The sequence below is a fragment of the Lissotriton helveticus genome, chromosome 7 (assembly GCF_964261635.1).
Source record: "Lissotriton helveticus chromosome 7, aLisHel1.1, whole genome shotgun sequence".
Lineage (NCBI taxonomy): Eukaryota > Metazoa > Chordata > Amphibia > Caudata > Salamandridae > Lissotriton > Lissotriton helveticus.
In genome coordinates, this window is record NC_136068.1 from 141,564,547 (window position 1) to 141,587,905 (window position 23,359).

The 23,359-nt window shown below is 47.5% G+C and overlaps 1 protein-coding gene across 3 annotated transcripts in view; it reads left to right on the forward strand.

Moving 5' to 3' along the window:
- ASXL1 (ASXL transcriptional regulator 1) overlaps positions 1 to 23,359 on the forward strand; it is a 146,738-nt gene that overhangs the window by 25,001 nt on the left and 98,378 nt on the right. For 2 of the 3 annotated variants that reach the window (XM_078651783.1, XM_078651782.1), the window contains exon 2: positions 22,661 to 22,756. Coding sequence is in view for 1 of the 3 variants with exons in the window: in XM_078651784.1 (XP_078507910.1) it covers positions 22,661 to 22,752 (92 nt within the window). In the remaining 2 variants the exon portion in view is untranslated. The remainder of the gene's footprint in view (positions 1 to 22,660; positions 22,757 to 23,359) is intronic. The other variant, XM_078651784.1, reaches the window with a different exon arrangement.

Consider the following 23,359-nt stretch of genomic DNA (forward strand, 5'->3'; position numbering starts at 1 on the left):
GTGGGAGGCGCTTCCTTATGGACCGAGCAGATGTCTGGCTGCAGGGTAGCTCCACGTAGCCAGACTGCTCTCTCGACTGATGTCTTCACTGGAGGACACCCTGGGGAGACAGGCGCTATTGTAGGGACTCAGCTGATGTCTGACTGAGGGACACGTCCTGGCAAGGGGCCTCTGCTGATGTCTGACTGCAGGGCACCCTGGGGAGCTGGGTGCCTTCAGTGGAATGTGTCTGTACAGCTGCTGTCCATCTTTAGTGTGCCTTGGGGCTATGCCCTCTAGGCCTCAGCTAGTGTCCGAGTGCAGGGCACACAGGTGGTGGGAGGAGGGGGTTCCCATATTTCCTCACACCCCTTTCCCTCACATGAGATGGAGACATGTAAAATGCGGAACAGAGACTCGTGGGTGAGTGCCCTTTTCCATGAATCAGCCCCGGACTTGCAGCCGCGAAGGGAGGGGTGTCTCAGCTCCTTGCCAACCTATCTACTCTAGTGAGTTCTTTCTTAATATATTAAAGACTCGTCTGTCTGTTAAAGTTTCTCTCTGTTATTCTTTTTCACTCTCCCTGTCTCTTCCTCTCGCCTTCTATACGTTGCTGTACAGACTTTTTCTCTCTGCCTTCTCCCTCAGTTTAGGTAGATTCAGAAACTGGATTGGGAGGGGGAGAGGGAGAGGCAGCCCCCCCCCCCCTCCCTAAAAAAAAAACATGACTTTGGCCCTCCCAGTCAAGCAGAAGAGGCCATGGACAACGCTCCTCGAATTGCTTTCTCCATGTCGATGGCCGAAAGAGATTTTTTTTTCTCAGTTTGTTTACTTTAATTTTCAGTCAGGGGTCCTTAGAGAACCTCTACAACACCTTTAAAGTGCTCCTTTTTTAAAAACGAGTGTTTTAGTATGTAACTATAAAGGGGAAAAATACTGGCTTTAGGTGATTTTCCCATCTTTGTACAGGGTCAGACATTAAAATGAGGATCAATTGGGAGCGGTGACTTCGAAAAACAAGCATTTGCAATGCAATAGGTCTCGCATTTACACAAGTTTAAGCTATTGGCATTGTAAATGACAATGCCTTTTATTTATGTTTTAAAAACAAAAATAAGAGTCATTGTTATTTGCAATGCCAATAGCTCTAACTTTAACAAAGGCAAAACCATTGCATTGTAAATGCTTGTTTAATGGAATATGATAGATTCTAGTTTGCACCTGCCCCCTCCAGCAGTATAACAGTAAGGTTTTCTGAGTGCACATGGCCACTAAGTAGGAGCTTCTCCCAATTGTCTCCCTCATCCAAACACTGCACCGTGTGTTGAAGGTGCGCTGCATAGTAGTATAGGTCTAATCTGGGTGCTTCAAGCCCCTCCTCCTCATAGCACCAGGAGAGGACCTGCATTGCTACTCTACTAGGTTTCCCCGCCCAGTAAAGGGATATAAAGTTTGATTTCAGTTGTCTAAATACCAACATGGGGATGTTGCACATTGAGTTTTATTTAATTTTTTAACTAATGGCTGTTCGCTTTAACTATAGTGGCTGTGTATTTAAATGTATTTGTTTTAGCTGTGCGGTCCTTATTTAGCGGCAGCGCTTACTTATGTATTTATTTTGTTCACTAGCTCCCATACGGCGCTTTCACAATCAGAGGCCACAATCCTTTCTTTACACAAACCACGTCTAAAGTAAGGTATGCAGCCGACATTAAAGTGTAAGCGCGGCTTGGGTCTTTTTACTAAAAAAAAAACAATCTGTCAATTTGTCAAAGCTACCATGCCGCGGTTTCACTATGTCGGACATGCCCCTCTGTTTACACGCGGTTTGTGTAACAAAAGGGGCGGGCCTCTATGAATGTGAAAGCGCCTCATGGGCGCTAGTAAGAAAACAAATATTTGTAATGCAATAGATCTTGCATTTGCGAGAGTTTAAGCTATTGCATTGCCAATACCTTAAACTCTTGTTAATGCGAGACCTATTCCATTACAAATGCTCGTTATCCGATTAAGGATTGGATACCAGAATATTATGCAATATAGGGATAGTACTGGAGAATTCAACCTATTATACCATGGATGTGGAGGGTCTACGTGGGTTGCGGAGTAATGACTGGGGGGTGGTTGTTAAACGATTGCTCACCATCAAATGCACCTATAAGATATAGAATGAAATGTCTGATCGAGTGTATTTTTTAAATGTAATATACCTCTTGCACTACAGGGCAGGTACTTCATAGGATGACGAATGATTCACAAAAAAAACAGTATGAGGTGAGAGTGGTACTCTCTGGGGGCGGAGCCAAAGCACTCCATGTATATGTTAAAGAAAGGCTTGGCAATAATAGATTTCAGACACCTGGTATGTTGATGCAGACCAAACAAAATAAAACACCAAGGCCTGAGTAGGCCACTACAGGCGCGTAGACCACTCTAAAACCTTTGTGGTTGTGGAAATTATATAACTGAACTTCATTCTAGCCCATCATCCATCCATACATCAAAGTACCTCCCTGTTCGCGGACCGTTCTGGATTTCACTGTCTGTTGAGTATTTAGCTAATATCTAACTAAGACTTACAGCGTCATAAAATGAATGCAACTGGTATGTTGATGCAGACCAAACAAAATAAAACACCAAGGCCTGAGTAGGCCAATAACGCCCGCTACAGGCGCGTAGACAACTCTAAAACCTTTGTGGTTGTGGAAATTATATAACTGAACTTCATTCTAGCCCATCATCCATACATCAAAGTACCTCCCTGTTCGCAGACCGTTCTGGATTTCACTGTCTGTTGAGTATTTAGCTAATATCTAACTAAGACTTACAGCGTCATAAAATGAATGCAATTGTGTGTTTTTCTGGAGTTGTCGTTTTTGCTAGTATCACCTGGATGTCTCCGCGCCCAACCCCCCCCCCCCCCCCTGCTTCCCCCACAGGCCCCCCACCCCCGAGATGAGAATCGGAGTCACCTTTTTGAAAACAAGGCTGCCCAGCAACAAACAATGAATTTGCATTGCAGTTAGCCACTGAAAGCCGGAGGAGGCATGTGGGGACGAGGGAAAGGGATGGGAAGGGCTTCTGATTCCTGGGCAGCTGCTGAGCCTCCGAGAAAGGCAGGGTCGGGAACCCCTGGCATACTCGCCAGCAAAACAGAATGCTTGCAACGCAACGGGGGGGGAGCCCACCGAAATCCGAACTTACCCACAAAACGACGTTAAAGCCGAAGATGAAATACTTAATGCAGCAGCTAACCTCAGGCCCCTTGTATTGCTTGCCTGACATGCTGCGGTCTCCCAGCCCCGGGCTGGCATCAATGGCTGAGGGAAAGGGGTGTCGAGGCCTGGCAGCGGGTCATCCAGCCCAGACCCGCCCACACACACCGGGCGACCGGCGGGGGGCAGAGGAGCTTTATTACAAGCAGAGGCGTGATCACGACCGAGTAGCTCCCAGCTCCTCCATCCGGCTGCTGACACAGAGGGCGGGATCTGCCTGACTCACAACTCGCTGCCTCCTCTGGGATAGGGCAGGCACAGGCAGGAGGAGCCTGGGAGGAGCGGCCTCGACACAGAAGGGGGAGGAAATCAGGCGCGCTCCTTGAGACGGGTCAATCCGGAGACGCAGGCTTGCCACATGCAGAGTGCTGAGAGAAGCGCTTAGGCATTGAGGTAATTATAAACCGTTGCCAAGTCAGAATTTAGAAAGCTGGGCTAACACACTTGGAACAATGTTTTGTGCGGTGTCGGTGGGCCTTTGTCATAGGGCCAGCATTGCTGTACATTGTCCCTCTGCTGCAGACTAGCTGAGGGTTTTTTTTTTAATTAAAATTTTATTGCAACAAATGACGGATAACAAAAAAATAACAACGTTTCTCCAATAAATCTGCATGGCTTATATGATAAAGTATCAATCATAGTCCAGTAAGTTCCACATCATATTTTTCCATATGCATAAAGCAAAATTAACCCCTTCAAAGCAAAAACAACAACAAAACAAAAAAAATTCAAATTGAACCAACAGTAACACATCCCTGGTATGATACAATCGTGTCTTGGTAGTGCATAAATCTCTGCTCGCAATATGACCCGCCCCCGATCCCTCTACTAGTCTCAATCAATCACTTTTAGCTAGCAAAAAAATTTGCAGTGGTTCCAAATGTCTCTTGGCCTCGAAATTGTCGGCAGTTCCTCTGCATATGTTTCCAGGTTATCTCTACACGCAGAAGTCTTCAAACTGGGGGGCGGGCCCCCCTAGGGGGGCCTCGAGTGATCTCAGGGGGGGTGCCAGGCTCTGGCAAAAAGAAACATTATGCTTTGTGTTCAGCCTAAAAAAATGAGCAGCAGTAAGCACGTCTGTAATGGGCCATCATTCACATCCTTTGTCATTTAAATCCTTTTCTACACTGGGGGGGGGGGGGGGCGGAATAAAAAAGTTTGAAGACCACTGCTCTACAGTATACCAAATCTTTTATCCACAAGTCAATTTTCGGCCGGCATCTGCCCCCCCCATACGATCGCCACTCTCCGTGCCGATAGTAACAAAGCCAGGCGCACAAACTTACCACTCGCTCCCTTAATTTGGGCCACACAGCAGAGCAAACATACTAGTGGGGTGCACTGAAGCTCCACAGATACCATCTCTTTCAAATGACCCACTACCACTTCCCAGAACTCAAACACCCTCTGACATGCCCAAGATAAAGTCAAAAAATCCTCGTTCTCTTGTCCACAACGCACACAGTGATCAGATGCACGCAGTCCGTACCTGTGCAATCGTACAGGAGTGTAGTACACTTGGTGTATGTATTTAAAATGTATAATTCGTAAGTTCCCATTCATGCTGAGAGTCCCCGTTAATCCATATATATATATATATATATATATTTATATATATATATTTCCAATCCGCTTCCGAGATCGGATCAGGCAGACACCCATTCCATCTCTCCCAGCTCCTGTCTGAATCGCCCACACTTTCATCTTTAATCATCTTGTAAAGCTTGGAAATTAGCTGTTTGTTAGTGGGGGTAGTGAGTGCAAACTTCAGAGACAACAGCGTGGGGGGCTCATATGGATAAGTGGTGTAGTGCATCCTGGTCGCCTGTCTTAGGCGGTGAATTGCAAACCTGAATAGCAAGGATTGGTTACTGACATACTGTAAGTCGGCCTGTGTAATAAACGAGCCATCTGGATAGATATCAAGCATGCGCCGAAAGCCTGCTTCATGTAGTACCCGCATGGATGGTGCTTAATGTGTTACAGGCATGTCAGCATGATGCTCCAGGAACATATTTGGCGCGTACAGCGGCAACTTCCGTGCCAGATGCCCTATCTTCTGCCAGGTGGCAATAGTGGCATCTACTGAATTTATTTCTGTTCTCGGAGTGCCGCGCGTTCGATGGATGATTACCCTGTGTAGCGGAACCGGGGCTGTATCCCCCTCCTCCACCGCAACATGAGGAGTGTACGCATGCGGCCTGTGCCAAAAGAACACATATTGGGCCTGGGTGCTCAAATAATATGCATAAAAGTCCGGTGCCCCGAACCCGCCCTTCTCATACCCCCTAGTGAGGATCGATCATTTCACTCAAGCACTCTTGCCTCCCCACACCAATCGGAGCAATTGTCTGCGAAGATTCTTAAAGAATCCCATTGTTAGTACCACTGGGATGTTAAGAAAAAGATGCAGGAATCGCAGTAGTACCACCATCTTGATAAGCGCAATACGGTCTGTCAATGATAACGGCAGTGAAATCCATTCATCCACCTGGCTCTCTAATTTCGTGTATGCCCTCCCGGAGTTTTCCCAAATTACTGTATTCGGATCTCGATGGACCCAAACTCCTAGGTACTTCACTGGATCTGTCGACCACTCTAGTGGGAACTCCAAATCTGGTTGCGTAGTGGACGTCGTCAGCGGAATAATAAGATACTTATCCCAATTAATAGAAAGGCCTGATAGGCGACCGATTCGAACGTACTCCCGGAGTAGTTGTGCCAGATATCTGGAGGGTTCGCGCACCAAAAAGGACCATGTCATCTGCATAAAGCGAAATGGCGACTGGTCGATAATTGACATTGAGTGCGGTCTCCCTGTGCCGCTGACGAATGACACAAGCCAAGGGTTCCAATACAATTGCAAACAGTAACGGTGAAGGGGGACACACCTGACGCGTGCCCCCCTCTATGGATAATGGTTCGGAGGGCAGTCCCCCAACTCGTAATCTCGCTGTCGGTTCTGTGTAGAGCACGGCTATCCACTGCAGGAACAAAGGTGAGAACCCCATGCGACGCAAAACATAATACATATACTGCCATTCCACCGAGTCAAACGCTTTAGCAGCATCTAACAATACTGCCGCCGCTGCTGACCGAGTTGGTTCGAGAACATGGAGAAAACTGTTCGGAGATTGTACGAAGTGGATCTCTCGGGTATAAAACCTGATTGATCGGGCAGAGCCAGACACTGCATCAGGGATTGTAGTCTGATATCCAAAATCTTAGCCAGTATTTTGGCGTCCATAAAAGATCAAGGATAGCGGGCTATAAGAGTCACACTTGTCCGGGGGCTTGTCTTTTTTAAGCAACATGATTATCAATGCCTGCCTAAGGGACGGCGGTAATTTCCCTGAGTCATGCACTTCCGCATACATCTCCAAAAGATGAGGCGCGAGAAGATCGGAATATTTCTTATAAAACTCTACTGTGAGACCGTCGGGACCAGATGCCTTACCCTTCGATAACGCTGAGATTGCTGTTTTAACATCCTGCTCGTCTATAGGCACACACAAATACTCCCTATGCACGTCCGAGAGCCAGGCACACGCCACGTCCTCCAGATATGACTCGAACTCAGCCTCCGAGGCAGCTCCCCGAGATGTATATAAATCAGAGTAAGTCACGGAACTGCTCCGTAATATTGACTGGGTGATGATCCCTACCACGTTCATCCTCTATTCTATCAATGTGCGTCTGCTCAAGGCGCTCCTTAATTTTAAACGCCAGTGTACGCCCTGGTTGCCCTCCTTCCCCATAGCGCCAGGCCGTGTGTCTACGCGACAGATATTTTGTCTCTGTGTCAGCTAGCTCATCATAGTCCTTAAGCAATTCCTGTATGCGAGCTAATTTGCCCAGCTCTGGTGCCTCAGCGTTCCTGCTCCTGTAGCATATCTTCAGTTTTTTGCAGTTGTCCTTAAATCCCTCAATATACCTGCCGAAGTACTAATACACACCCCTCGGATCGTGACCTTGAAGGCCTCCCAGAGTGTCGAAGCCTCGTCGACCGTGCCCTTGTTAAGCGTGAAATATTGTTATATGGCCTCCTGCACCGCGGTATCATATGTCTGGTCAAGCAGAGCCTCGGACCTCAATCTCCATGTAAATGGGCGATGTATAGTCGCCGGGATCACCACATCCAATTGCACAGGGCTGTGATCTGACAGTGTTCTAGCAAGATTCGTTACTGATTCCACCCAGTCCATAATCTCTGCCCCAATCAGCCAGTAGTCTAAGCGTGACCAACTCCCATGTGAAGGTGTCGCGTGTGTGCCTTCCCTCACCTGAGGGTTCCGCACTCGCCAAACATCACACAAACCAAATTCCTCCATGGCACTAGCAATGCTCCTAGCAACCTTAGGGGTGCGATGAGAAATGGGACTGGGTTTATCCAGCTCAGTGTTCAAGTTGTAGTGTAGTTCCTATATTCCCAATAGGCTCTGTGCATTGGAATAACACAAACAATAGTTTAGACGTAGGACTGAGGTCACCTAGGTCTCTACTGAATAAGTTAGACTTAATTAGGTATGCCAGCTAGCTCAGAGGTCACTAGAAACTTTCTCGAATTAACAGGAAGGAGTTAACTTTCCTGATTAGACAAGAAGGGATTAGTTTCTGACAACCGCATAAACATGACCACTTTGCTCCCTCCAGAATAAGGAGTATATCTCCAGAGTCGTGTGAAAACAATAGACCGCCATTTCACTCAGTCAATCGTGCATGCTTAGTTTCACCAGAGTGCAGAGAAATAGAGAGACGGGCGTTTTCACTAAAAGTTGTTATTTATTGAGCAGTCCTCTTTCTCGTGCAAGAGCATTGAATTGCCAAAATTGCAATACTTGTTATAAAGTAAAGTGCGTACAGTAAAAGGAGTGTTATGAAATAATACTGTGAAAGCATTTATATGGTTTCTGAGCCATATGATATTTAAAACGGATAAAATATATACATACATAAAATCATTGACTAAACATACTCAACTGGTGCTTCTAAGATACGCCTACCCCAGTGTACCTAAGCCTAGTACGTGGGAAGGAGTAAGTGAGCTGCAGTTTAAGTTGAGTTAGTTTTTGCCAAGAATCTGAATCAAGAATTCTCTTAAGGATTTAATCAGCTCCGTACCTTGGTTATAGAATGAAGGACGTCTTGTATCTCTTTCTCAGGACTCGATTTCCCAGCAACCCGCAAGGGTGACTGGAAACACTGGAGCTGGATTTCTCGGCAAGAGAAAAGACAGCGTCTCTCTCAGTGCGTCAAATGGAAGGGTCGGCTTCCTTCGGCTCTCGCATCAGCTGGGCTTCGGGCAAGTAGATAGCCGCTCTGCTCCGAACCACCGTGTGTTTGCTTAAGGCAACGTTGGTATATTTATACCTGGAAGGTGCCGAGTTTGACGTAAGGTTGGACATAAGACGTCACTAAGAACTTACAGTTCTTTCTGGACTCCAGGAGTTCTTGTTCAAATCAAAACAAAAGCAGGGGGATTTCCCGGGCTGCTGGAGGCTTGGTTTGTTTAAAGAACGCGTTGTACTTTCTAGGAGTCTATGGGAGTAGCCTTGCTGTATTTGGACTGCATTGGCTATGACTAAATATGAATATGATTCTTATGCCTTTATAAGGATATGTTTTGTTATAACCACATAAGGGCATGAATCTGGAATATTTAAATAGGGTCCTAGATACATTCATAACAAAGTAAGTGTTCAAATCTCCCCCTCCCCCCTAAAACAGGAGGCTCTGGCCATTCTCTCAATATTCCACACATGCGGGAAAAACAATTCGGGTCATCCATGATCGGTCCGTACATGTTAATTATATTAATCAATTTGCCACTCATCCTGCCATGCACCATCGCACATCTGCCTTCCTCATCCACAAACATATGTATCGGCCGAAACTCCACCCCTCTTTTGACCAAAATCATATCCCCTCTCGCATAGGATGAATATGACGAAGTTAGTTTAAAGCCTGCCCATCTACCAGCAATGCCACATTCAGTATATTTAGTCAAGTGCGTTTCCTGCAATAAGGCACTATGTATCTTATGACGCTTCAGATATACCATCACCTGCCGCACTTTTTTTGGTGAGTTGAGGCCATGGACATTCCAGGTCAATATCCTGCACCTATCTCCCATCATTCATAGCAATCCTCTATCTGAGTCGCATCGTAATCTCTCAGAGGGCTGCAGTTCACGGCATATTGCAACATTCTCGCCCAATTAGTCGCATTGAGTGCATAGGCATGTACCATGATGGATGTGTAACATAAAAGAACAAAAAACAGGTAACCCCCCTTGTCCACCCCCCCACCGCCTCCCACTCCAACCTCCCAATTAGGTCGAGACCAAGCCCTACCCCCCACCCTCTGAACATCCCCATGAACTACCCGATGTAACATTTGGGGAACACCCGCTAGGGGAAGAGGTTTGGCGACGATTGCACGCACCGGGATGCGGTTGCCTTAGTATCACTGTTTGTACCCCCTGCGTACCCCAGGGAGACATGCTCTGGTCAAAACTGAATGGTGACTCCCCAGGACACCGCGTGTTCAGTGCTAGTGTGCCCCTGCCACCCGCCCCCCGTTCTGTCCCGACAATGAATCATCCCTCATGTGTGCTCAATCCCGAACGAACCAGGGAGAACCTGAACCCTCCCACCCGCAGTAGCCGCAGTCTATAGTCCGTTTCATCCAATCCAGACGCCCCAGCCGTGTCCTCCAGTGCATTCTGCCACGGTCTTACCTTGCAAATGTGTTTAGTAAACTTCAATGCCGACTTCGCATCTGTGAAAAAATTTGCCTGTTCCTCACGAGTGATTTTCAATTTGGCCGGGTATAGCATGGCGTAGGGTACCGAGGCGGCCCTCAACATTTTTTTCACTGGCACAAATTCTCTTCTTGCCACCTGGACCACCGGGGTGTAATCCGGGAAGAAAGACCGTGTGTCTCCTTTATAAATAACTGGGTCTTTGGCTCTAGCCTCTCTCAGCACAGCGGCCCTGTCAGCGTAGTTCAGAAGACGTGCGATAATCGGGCGAGGCGGTGCACCAGGTTTAGGTCTGGGTCCCAGCGAGCGGTGCACATGCTCTACAATCACTGTGGAGAGTACAGGTCCGAAGAACTCTCGCAACAAGCCATCTATGAAAGTCTCCATTTTTTAAATAGGAGCAGATTCCGATAGACCAATAATTCGTAGGTTGTTTTCCTCGATCGCGCTTCTAAATCTTCATCCTTCGCACGTATTACTTCCAATACCTTTTCCATTTGTAAGATCTGCGTTCGCGATTCAGCCTGCGCATCGTGTGTGTCAGACATTCGATTTTCTAGAACATCCAGTCTATTTTCGTGCTTATCAACTTTCTTCTTTACCATGTCTAGCCCAGTCGCCAGCGCATCAATTTTGCTGTCTATCGTTTTCATGCCAGCCCGCAGTTCCAGCAATATGGTCCTGGTGTCATCTCCTGCACTCTCCGCCAGCCCCGAGGCACTCCGCGTGGTCACCCATCCCGTCCGTGCCACGAGTACTGCGCTTGTTGTCAAATTGTAATTTGGCCTGCTTGGGGTCTGATTTGCCCATACTGAAGATGAGTCTCTGGATGACTCAATCCACCCAATGCCACAGTTCCACCGACTCTCTATTCCGATAGTCTCTACCCCTGTGGTAGCACGGTAACGCTTCAGCACAGTCCCGCACAGATATTATATTTCAGAAGGACAGCCCCACTGCACAAGAGCGCACACGAGCCACTAGTGTTCATTAAGGGTAACCAGCGTCCCACGACCATGAGCAGATCACAAATATTGCCCAGAGCTGCGTCACTAGCCTGCAACACCACTCTGCTGATTCCTCGTCAGAAGTCTGGTTGGGCCACTCTGGCAATCTAAGGTCCTTAGCTGGTTCTCCGACAGGCTACCAAGCACAGGCGGTCTCTCTATGCCTCCAGGGCAGCGCCGCATCCGCCTCCCACGCAGCCAGAAGGCCCTCTGTGAAGCCCCGGCCCTGCCAGCTGAAGCTCAGGAGCTCCCTAGGTAGCGCCCCTCAACCACCGAGTGGCAGCTAGCACTTTCCCAGGGCACACAGGGAGCGCCGCCGCGAACCTGCGCGACACGACAGCCCGAGCATCCCCAGGTACCACCACATATTCAGTAGCAGCACCCAGAGGGCCGCGACGCCCAGTCAACCCAGGCCCAGCCCGCACCAGCGCCACATTCACCGTGCTACATCGCCCCCATCGCCGTCCACCAAAGCCATCATAGCCGATCCGATGTCTCCTCCGCCGGGTTGCTCAGAGTGCCGGTCCCAGATCCACAAGCAGGCCTCGTCCCGGCCCCAAACACCTCTCCGTACAGCACCGAGCTGTTCACCACAGGGGGAGCTCGACACTCCAGCGTCGGCTTGGGCCTCTCAGGTGCGGTCGGACTCAGCAGTCCCCGCCACCCCTTCGCGTGGTCGTGCTCAGACAGCGCCGGTCCGCCTTGTATCACGCTTAGTCCTGTTGCCAATGGGTCCCTGCAACAAATCCTCCACCGTAGTCCGATCCCGGCACAGCAGCCGGTTAGAACCAGGCAGCAATCACCAGGTCGGAGCCATTTTCTTGCCCGGCCTGCGAGGGGAATATCAGCTCTGCAAGATAGCTTCCCGGGCAGGCACGGTGACTCAGATCACACCGATATGTGCCTCTTACAGTGGGCTTCGTCCCAGGAGGGGTTCCGCAGCATGCAGGGGGTCTTTGTTGGATGGGATTAACAGGCAGGGCTTCCGCTCCGTGCCGAAGCCACGCCCCCAGACTAGCTGAGGGTGGCGTGGACATCGCAGTGAAGCTTTTCGGGCTGGGGTTGAGGCACAGTCTGGCTTGCGCTGCTCTACGAGAGTGCACAACTAGCGCGTCTCATTTGTCAGACCCACAGGGAGGCCGGATCGGGGCACACTCCAGAGCTAGTAGTCAGGCGTGCGGGTCCTCCAGCGCTCGTAAACCAAGAAACCAGATTGGGACACACAAACACTGATCGTAGCCCACAGTGCTGCTTGTAAGCAGGATTGCGGGTCCTGAAGCACATGTAACCCAAGGGGCGGGACTGGGGCACAAGTCAGCATGGAGCGCAGAACAGCCTCCATACTAGAATAAAACAAGACGGAAGAGACGCGGGAGGGCAGGAGCGAGACGCCGTGAGCGTGCCCAGTGGGGGCGCCTGTGGTCTTCGCCCGCTGTGCTTGAGGAGTGCTGCACAGCTGGCGAGGCTGTGGGAGGGGGCCGCCAAAGCAACAAAAAAGCAGCCCCTGCATGCCCGAGGAGCCTGCCTGCCTGCCCGCCCGAGGCGACCAAGACAGGTGAGTGGCGGCACTGCCGTGCCTGTGAATGCCACGCTGCTATCACAAAGTGCAGTGAAGCAAAGCACCTCACCAGCCTGTGATTACTTTTTAACCAATGTAAAATTGCGTGCGGTTTGCAGGGAGGAGCGCCAGCTGTACATGTTTTAACAATTACGGTGAAAGTTAATGTTAATGAACGGCTCATAGTGGATGCTAGCGAGTGTCCACGCGCGCGTCCACATATCCAGTCCGGCCTGCAGCCTGCCCATCTCCTGTCTCCCTTGAGAGCCCTTGAAAGCCTAGTCGATGACGATCGGTCTCGCTGGTGACAGTATTTCGAGCTGCGCCGCCAGGTGCGAGACCTAAAAATATTGTTAAATGAGTACTTTGAAAGTTTGCTACATCACAAAACTGGAGTGGCAAAGAACAGTGGATTCAACCCAGATCTCTTGACTGGGGATTAATAATTGAAAAAGTTCAGCACTCCGTCCATCTTGTTTTTCTTACTTAGAAAGTTTGGCAACTTATTTCAGTGCATCAACACGTGCTCTAGGCTCTCAGTACACTGGCCTCATAATTGATACACTCGAGTAGTAAGAAGAAAACTCTTCAACTTGGATATTGTAGTAAGAGTCAGTCAATAGAAGTGTCCTCTTTTTGACAATATTTATTTAAGCCGTTAAATATATTGATGCTTTGTTATAAATTTGACACTATGTTGGTTTAGATCTCATGCTAGAATTCTTAACTGTACTTGGTAGGGGAGTTAAATTGAACCTGATAGAATTACAGGATCTTCAAAACTGTCAGCCCTAAAAAAAAAACACAACCTAGATGACTAAAACAGTGAGTGCTGAATAGCAGTTAATCCCACGTTTTGTCAAATCGGTTTGTAGCCCGTATGCCAGAACGTTCTTAGAAACCTGATTAATGGAGGCGTGGTGGTAGCTTGGAGTGTCTGGGCCCTCGTAAATGTTAAGTCGTGCTCTGCCCTGACCAGATTGAGTGGAGTCACTCGTTGGCACGTAGAAATGGCTCCACATGGCCTTTAATGATATCAGTAGCAATCATTTGATGCACCCAAATGGACTTTTTCAGTTGTGTTAGACAATTGCATGAAGTGTATTGAACCACTGCAAAGCACTACGATATTCAAAAGAATTAATTTTGTCAAATATGGCACAAAATAACAAATCTTGATATAAATCTTATCGAAAGACACACTATTCAAATAACCAATGTCCTATTCAAGATATCTGAGTATGTTCCCAGAGCTTCTAGTGTGTACTAGAGAGAGCAATCTTGTTGAAAACGAGTAGCTCCGCCGATTCAAGCGGGACAGAAAAGAGTGCGTGTCTGGATGTAACTAATGCAGTGGTAATGTTTTGTTGTGTGATGGAAATCATTTGGGTTATTAAGTGTGTAGCAAGTTATTTTAATTTGGGTGGTTGTTTTTGTGGTAGTAAGTAGAAGAGTGAGTATAGCCTCCACTCCTTAAGTATTCTTATCCAAGAAGCCACAGTATTCTTTGTGCCAGGCCATTCTCTATTGAGTCTTGCTAGCTAAATTGCCCTAATCCTTCTGTCCATTTGAATCAATGGGCACATCTTTTCGCCAAGTCATGATCTCTCTGTTCCTTGACCAGCCTAGTCTTTTTTTTTTTTTTGAAGACCTTTATTATCACTTCACGTAACTACAAGGATGGGCCTACAACCATTCCGGCCGGCCGCTAATCAATTCGCAAGGTAAACAAAGTATATAAAAGAAACGGCGGTCCATAAGCCGGGGCAAGTAAGTATCCAGGATATGACTCGTATTTAAACGTACAGCGTAGTAAACAGGAAATAAGGTCAATTTTACAATGAAGGGGAAAAAAAAAATATCAAAAGAAGTGCCAGACGGTCACACATGATCCTACAATAGCAACATGAAACAGAATCCCGCAATAAGGGCGAATACACGTAAGAACACGGGGCAAAACATACGAGTCAGGATAAATGTAAACAACACATACATATCATGTCGAAGCAGCACCCCAGCCCTGAAAAACAAAACCGGTTGTAGGAAACATGAAGACGACAACACCTAGAAAAAGAAAAGGCAAAAGGGCCATAGAGACAAAGAAAGGACAAATAAACAACCCCCTTCCCCCTACCCCCCACCCTGCACCCCTGCAGAAGGCTACGGCCTACCCCCCCCCCCAGCAGCGTGCCTATCGCCCTAAAAGAGACCCGAAATATAGAAGAAAGAGGAGAAAAGGAAAGGAAAAAATAAGGAGAAGGGCCATCGAGCAGACCCCCCGGCCCCTCCCCCACCTATCGCGCACACTATACATCCGAAGCAGGTCAGAAGAGCCACAGTAAACAAGAATCCTAAAGTCAATCGGTAACATCCCCGTGGAGTGTCCCTCCAAAACACCATCAGCCAACACTGTGTGCCATCATGTCATAAACTATATCATCCCTGGCCCTCTCTATCAATAGTATCCACATATGACCATTCATCAATCGGCATACAGTACAGTGTGGCGGGTCCAACCGAACCGGGCGGTCCGAGAAGCGCCAATACTCCATGAGACCTTAGCCCCCAAAGCCCAGTCAAGTACGCATGGCGGAACTCCGTATGTGGCAGCACCGAGGCCGGCAACATCCCCCAGGCAGAACACAGTCTCACCAGCCAGGAGGAGAAAGACACACAGTCCGACAATTGGTGAAGTGCCGCCGGGTCAACCCAAACTGTGGATCGATGTTGTTTCTCCCGCCGCCGTACAGGTAAAGACCCCGACGAGCGAATCCCAAACACAACGGAGCAATCCAAAGCGATGTCACGGACCGGGTCCATCAGCAACTCCATAAAAGTAGGCACAGCTGGAACGTTCATCACTGACGCAAAGGCGGGCACCTCGGCGCTTCCCTGTGATTCATCCCTACCCATGTGGATCGGTGGGACAACAATGGCGGCCATCCTCCTTCCCAGATCCCGGGCGTCCCGGATCAGGGTTTCATGCAGAGTTGTTAACGCAGCCAAAACATCACTGGGCGTGGGCTCTCTCATGTCTCCAGACCCCAGGACTCTCTCGCATATCGGCTTCTCTGCCCGGGTGAGGTATACGGACGAGGGTGCTCTCCGCCATCTTAGCTGCTCCGGCCTCGTCCCTCTCCACCTCACCACGGGACCGGGTCTCACATCAAGGAGGAATAGGGTTCACAATGGGAATCTCACAGGCCAGGGCAGGCTTCTCAGCGGAGAGTCACCAAAAGGCTAACAACTCCGCCGCACCCTGGGGGCAGCACGCTGACTCCGGGCAAAGTCGGCAATGGGCCCGGTTACAACACCGGAATGGGGGGCTAAGAATCATGCGCCTCCCTCGACCCAGCTGCACCACACTCCCTACACGGCTCTCTGCCAGTCGGGCAGGGTTGGCACTGTCTCCATCGGCAAGCAGGTCTTTAGTTTCCTCCGGCCGAGACCTCGCCACCACCAGAGGCCGCTGTTGTTGCAGTCGCGGCCGGCCACTCTCCGCACTCGAGACCCCGGTCCCAGCTCCGCGGAGGCCTCAAAACAGTCCGGGACACTCCAACGGGTCCGCAGCAAGCAGAAGCCTCAGGAGCAAGCGGTAAGTGAAAGCGACTCTTCGCCTACATGTAGATTCCGTTGTAGCTCAGGAGAAGTGCCAGGATGTATGTGCGGGGTGAGGAGGCTCACAGAGCCGAGCGATTACGCAGCCATCTCGGGCGCCATCTTGGCTCCCGACCAGCCTAGTCTTTACTCAAAATGTACTTGCACAGCTCACTCAATGGGTGGGTGGATTGACATTTTTTTGGGGGCAATGGTATTTCTAAAAAAAAAAGCCATGAAGTTCCTGGTGCCGTACATAAGCGAGGGCAATGAGCCATGTTGCCACGGTGTAATTATTGCATGTTCTACCACATATATTTTTTGCGGTCAGGGTTACAGGGAGTGTAAAGTGGCAAAGCAACAACATAGTTGGATAGGCCAGTGAATAATTTTTTTTTTTATAGAATATACATTTTTGTGTACATTTTCCCACAAGGAAAACGAAAAACAAACGGTGCATTGCACTTATATATCACATTGTATTCCCATGGTCCTAAACATTGATCCTTGCATCGTTCTGCAATTCCAGCGAGCACCGGCAGTTATGAATATAAGGAAGTGTAACATTCCTGAAAATAAATTTTTATCCACATTCTATCAGGGCAAGTGGCTCTTGCAACATTCCGATTGCCCATGTTGAATGAAACTGTGTTAAACAAAGGGTTAGCATCCAAACCTTTCAGTGCTTATGTAGGGAGTACCAAACTAGATCTGTCATGTAGTTCTTAGATCACTTTTAGATGTCGTTATGTTTTGATTTAAAATATGGGAATTGTGGGTAAGGATGGTATCTAAAATGAAGAAATATGTGCAAATGTCTGGCTGGTGGGTTTGTTTTCTGCACAGAAGAGCTGTAACTTTCTTGTGGCACTTGGCTAGCTCAGCTCTTTTATCTGTTCTCCAGGAGGCTTCTGTGAGCTGGGTCTTGTTTCTGAATCTTTTTATTCAAGAGCGTAATCTGTGTCTAAGCATACAACAAAGCCATAATATATATTTTTTTATACATTTTTATTAACATGTTCAAATATCAATCTCACACACCTTTTCATACAAGTTGTTTTAATTACATAGATGTACATACAATCAGGATTGTGCTTCAGAATGACCAGTATAGTACGATCTCTGCTACTGGTTAATAAAAAATGCACATTGTCTCCGATATGAATGATCTTCAAGCCAATTAGCTTAGAAGCTTAAGAGGTCATAAAACTATATTGCCGTTTGCATAAGAAGCTAACATTGTTTTGAAAACCGTAGCCCCCCCCCCCCCCCCCCCCCGCCCTCCAACCCCCAGAAACTCCCCACAAATTTGTATAATCATTTGTCCTTACAGTAATAGAAATCTCCCTAGGCAGTAACCTAGAGGAGGACACTGGTACATAGAAACTGCTATAGGTGCAAGCAGGCCACTCCAGACTAATAATGACATTTGGACCTCCACTGTGTTATCAAATAAGGTCTATGCACCATCCTCTTTGAAGTATTTCTAACGTTGTTGGATCCTTATGGTGTATGCTGGGGAAGGGTAGGAAAGTAGGTTATTATTATTCGACTGCAAGATGTCGCACAAATTAAATACTGTACTGCTTAAGGTTTATTTTAACGTGACATGAAGCAGTGAGGCTTAAATCACAAGAAATGTGTGAAGTATTTAAGCTGTGCATACACAGAAGAGAAAGCCCCTCATGAAACTCCACAACCAATTTAAAAATAAGGTGGAAACTTTTTATGAGTAAAGCAAGGCCAAGACTACAAAAATCCAATTTGGGGAACTGGAGATATTTGATTATAGATAATAGTGCCAAACCGCACACCATTCCAGTGATGATCAATGGATATGGTAGACCTTGATGTAGGGCGATTCGAGGCCGACTGCATTGAAGCCCTGGTTTGATACTAGTGGATTCTTACCTTTGAAAGTCTGGAAGTCAGAAAGTTAAAAAAAGTTTTTATGTTCCAACACAGAATGAGACTCGGTTGGGTTTTCAGAGGTGCCGGGAGCCTTTATTTGGTCAGGGGGTGTGGAGCTGCTGGTCACATATGGTTTTTCCCACAGGCACCTCAGAATCTCTGGAGGAAAAGTTTTTTTTTCTCTTCTCTTCAAAGGTTCAAAAACTTTCTATTGGCGCCACATTTCTAAGGCCCTGAGGACCACAGGGGAGGGTTTTTAGAGTATCTCTGGCTGTAGTCCAGTTGCCCCGGTTCAGTTGAGTATTTCCCCAAAGAACTGATAGTTGTGTCCTTTAGCCATACAGATGGTCAGCCAATTGCGCAAAAGAGGGAGCATGTCCAGTCTGTTTCCTTCACGCTAAGGAACGATGTCTAGCGCCACAAGACAGCCTGAGGAAAATTGGTAAAGATCAATACACGAAGAGTCCACTGTGATCTGGCCTTTAGCTATGGCTTTTTGCAAAATATGATCTGGCCCGGAAGTTCAAGAGCCTAGCCGCTATCTGCTGCAAAGGCATCCATGGTGGTGGCTTCCTGGCAGACATACGGCGGGTGCTCTTCACCTCGTACATTCTGGTCAAGCCCTGCAAATCCTCCTCCCTCTGCAGCTAGGTCTCCACAACGGCTGTTGCGTCCTCACCTTCCGTGCGCTCAGGAAGGCCAATAATGTGCAGATTGTTCCTGGTGGCCCAGAGAGGAGTAGAGCTCAGAACGCAGATTGCTACACGATCTAGTCTGTCATGTAGGCCATGAGGAAGGCAGAAAAATTAGTATTTCCTGTCACTGGGGGTTCCTTATCCCCCACAAGTAGGCTACGGGCCAATAATATAGCCAGAACTTTGGCATTACGTATCGCCGTCATGCCCGGTAACCTGTGGGAGAGACCAATCCAGCACGATATGCAATAGGCAGTTAGTCCCTCCCCCTGTAACCATAGGGTAGTGGCCCAGTTTTGCAGTGAAGGGGTCTAAGAACGCAGTGGGCCAAAATGTGGTGCATATATTGACCCTAGTACGAATCTAAGCATCCCTTCAGCAGAGCATACCTACCCTCCGGGTCTACCAAGGATTCCTCGCTCATAATGGGAATGCCCGTGCAAATCTAAATTTCCCTCCCTCTAGAGCAGGGGTCTTCACACTGGGGGGCGGGCCCTGGCCTGAAGAAGCATTATGCTAGTTTTCCTTTGTTTCAGCAGAATTTGTTTTAGCTTAAATAAGCCACTTTTTAATGGGTCATCATTTGCCCTTTATATCCTGACTGGGAGAAGGTGTCAAAAGGAAAGGGACTCCAAATATTCTTCCAAACCCCCATTTCTAATATTCACTCTGTGGTTAATTTTACTCATTAGAAAGGCCTGCCTGACCAGAATGGTATGTTTGGCAGTCATGTATGTGATTGTAGTTACGTTCTGTTACCATTTTACAAATGCAATGTATAAATAAGCCTATACATATTTAAACATTGTTAGTTTAATAGAATAATTGTGAAAAGTTAAAGGGGGCCGTTGACCTTTTTTTTTTTTTTCTCCCCCCCCCCCCCCACTGGGGGAGGCGCGACATAAAAAAGTTTGAAGACCAGTGCTCTAGAGGCTGACGAGTGCGAGATTTAAACCGACCTGCCTGCATCTATGGCGAGGGTGTTCATCCTCGTAACGGTCAAGATGAGTTTATTGGAGATCAACTATACAGGTGTCTGTCTTTCAGTTGTATGTGGATCCTGTAGCATTTATTTGCTGACCCCATAGTCCTAACGTTCCATGCCAAGTGTGTAGGTTCTCGCAAGAGCAACAAAATATTACCCGTAACCACAAAGGACAGCGGCTAATGGGACATCCCACTAAATGAAATATAATTGAAAGGATTTTTGCAAACATTAACGGCTATATGGCAATTGCTGGGACGGTAGAGTAAGAGGCGAGGGTGGGAGGGTTCATAGCCTGCCCAATCACTCCCAAGTATCAACATCAGCTGGCCAGCCTGGCGCAGAATTGGCAAGTAGGAAGCTCCAGCACTCTGGAGAAATATTCCCAGGGGATGTGCGACTAGAAGATACAAACCATGCATTTTTCTTACCATCATTGATATACATGCATTATATTAGGAGGCAAGAGCTCGGAAATGTCAGTGCAAACCACCCGACTAGAGGTCCCCAACAGTCATTCAGAGCAAATCTTCTGCCATTTAGGAAGTCACGTGCAGGTCTCCCCGGGGAACAGCTCGGTGACTGAATCTGGTATTGTGACATCAGACCCTACACTGGAGAGACCATGGCAGCTTGCAAAAGCTGGGGAGCTCTCTGGCCCTCCTCGGCCTGATCAGCAGAAGGGGCCATGGGCATAGTCCCTCTCCGGCACCCACTGTTCCCTCCCTATTACAGCTTGGCTCTAGGCAACTTCAGGCTTGAGCGAAGTCCTTGAAGAAATTAGTGCATTCTATGGCCACATTGTGTATCCTTGCCGGGAATAGCAATACGTATTTGAGACTAATGTCGCGCAATGTTTTCCTCACGCTGTGGAATGATGCCCTGCACCACTCTACAGCCTGAGTGAAATCTGGGACAGATCCATCATGAGGAGTCCACTATGCTCTGACCTGTAGCAAGATATGATCTCTGTCCCAGAAGTTCAAAAGCCTAGCTTCTCACTGCCACAATGCCCCCCATGGTAGCAGCTGCCTGGCTGGCATGCGGTTGGTGTGCTCCACTCCACTATGTACATTGTGGATAAGCCCTGCAGAGCCTCTTCCCTTTCCAGCCAGAGCTCCACAAAAGCTGTTGCATTCTCACGCTCTGTGCTCTCGGGGAGAACAATAATGTGCAGATTGTTCCTCTGTCTCCACAAAGGCTGTTGCGTCCTCGCCCTCAGACAGGCCAATAATGTGCATGTTCCTCTGGGCCCTGAGCTCCTCTACAGTCACAGCAGGTCCAATCCTCTTCAGATCTTCTGCAGGTCCAGTGAGTGTTTGTGGCACCCCACCGCACCACCTCCAGAGATCTGGCCTGGGTAATGGACAGTCCCCTTCTCCGGGGTCACTGAAAACCTGTTCTGATGTTGGCTTGTCACCCACTGGGTTTGGTGTTTACTTGACTAGGGGGCAGAAGCTGGGGCTTTCCAGGTGTCGCCTTACACTTACCTGTGATCGATCAGGCCCCTTTGAAGTTAAGTTCCTGGTCCCTCCTCAGCTGGTCTTTTTGCCAGGGGAGGAAAACACCTCTCACTACCAGACCATTGTTTCTGCTCTGGGAGGAGTTTTCACATCTTGCACCCCTAGTTTGGGTAATGCACAGGCCTGACTGTTGCTGGAGATCCAATTCAAATTAGTCTCTACCGGCTTCAGGCAGTGTAAAAGTAACTTTCTAAAAGTTATATTTTCATAAATTTAATTAAAAATGACTGCCATTAGATTGGATTATTATTAAGGATAGAAATACGTCTTTGAATGGAGTCTAGCTGGTACAGAACACAAGTTATAGGTTAAAGTTTATAATCTATAGTTTCACTTTTCCTGTGTGCCAGTGACGTTGTGACGTTGTGGGCTTAGTCACTAGGGGAACATGCCACTTCTAATGTCACACATACCCACTCTTCAATATTATGCTCTTTATCTCGTGGGCTGCAAGGTACACTTAGGGTAATTTAATATTAAAAAATTAGATTTTCCTGCCTGTTAAAAGGGTGTTTTGGAGAGGTCTGTGCAGCAAAGTACAAGCGGCTGCTGTTAGGCTACTCAATGTAGGCCTGAAGCCATGTTTTCATTGCCACAGTAATGGCTGGCATAATGGGTGCTGCAGTCCACAAGTGGAATTTAATTTTCCCTGCCACAGATTCTGTTATATTACTCTGCCTCATATGAAAGGTAAAGGTGCCAATCTGATTCTAAGCCAATTTCAATATGTTTTGGAGATCAAAGCACATACACCAGGAACTGGAAAGTGCTGTCAAAATTAGAGTTCAAAGTTAACTAGCAGGTGAGTCGGGGGGGGCGAAAAAAATGAAAAACTGGGAATAACTTGGAAAGAGGGATGATTGCAGTAGTTGTGTTTCTGTTATTGCTGTGGGGATGATAGTGCATCTGGTCAGCTCCACTTGAAAGAGTACAAAACTATATGGTTCCTTCAAGCTACCAATTTACACTCCCAGAAGGTATTAACACAAATTGTTGAAGATTGGGAGAGGACAGTGACTAACTCTGAAAGAATGGTTCTCATGAAAGCTGAAATGTTTCATTCCTTTAGCTACTCAACAGTGGTGTCACACACAACCCAGTTGAAAATGAAACCCCTAGGAAGATCGTGTGTGCATATTAGAGGGTAATGTTTTTTTTTTTTGATAATCCATTTTTATTGAAATTTCTGGAACAAACAATTTCATTGATAGCAAATCACACATCAACGTTAAACTTCCCCTCCTTGGCGACAACACAGAGGGTAATGGTTTATATATTTTTTGTGGTTGTTTAACTGTGTCGGAGATACTGAGCGTGATGGCAGATGAGGTGGGCAGTATAAAGTTTTGTGATGTTTGTGCCTTCAGGTTCTGGAGAATTACTCTGATGCACCGATGACCCCCAAACAGATCCTGCGTGTAATAGAAATGGAAGGCTTGAAAGAGCTGAAGAAGATACGGTTAGTGTTTCAATTCGTGCTGTGACTCTCCGGGCCTACAATAGTGTTTAGTTAAAACTCTAAAACTAGGTTGGAATTGCTATTGTTCTTAGAGCGGTCTTGCCTATTGGCTTCCTAGATATTCTTTATAGCTTTTGCAGGGTTAGACTCTTGTAACTTTTTCACACCATGCTTGCGGTACTGGTTACAGTTCATTCTGACAGGTTATTTGTGAGGTCGCACTACTAAATGACTAGCATCTGACTAAAGCAGTGTTAGGATTGCCTTCATGGTAGCTGTGATTAAAAGACTGCTAATCTGTTGCTTTCTCTACCCATTTGGAGTGTCCAGGTCATAAACTACTACCTTTATTTGTTGATATGCATGAGAGACGTTCCTACAAGCCATAAACTGCTAATGATTTGTTTGAATGAACACGGTATTGCTTTTTTAGGTCTCGCCTGTCGATGCGCATGCGCATCGAGCAAGCGAGACTATAGGGGCTCATCCAGACTTTATCTAACTTGCAAGGAATCGTGGCGATTCCTTGCAGTGCCCGTGACTTTTAAGCTCAATGCGCATGTGCATTGAGCTTAAAAGCGCGTGCACATGCACCCAGCCGCCTACT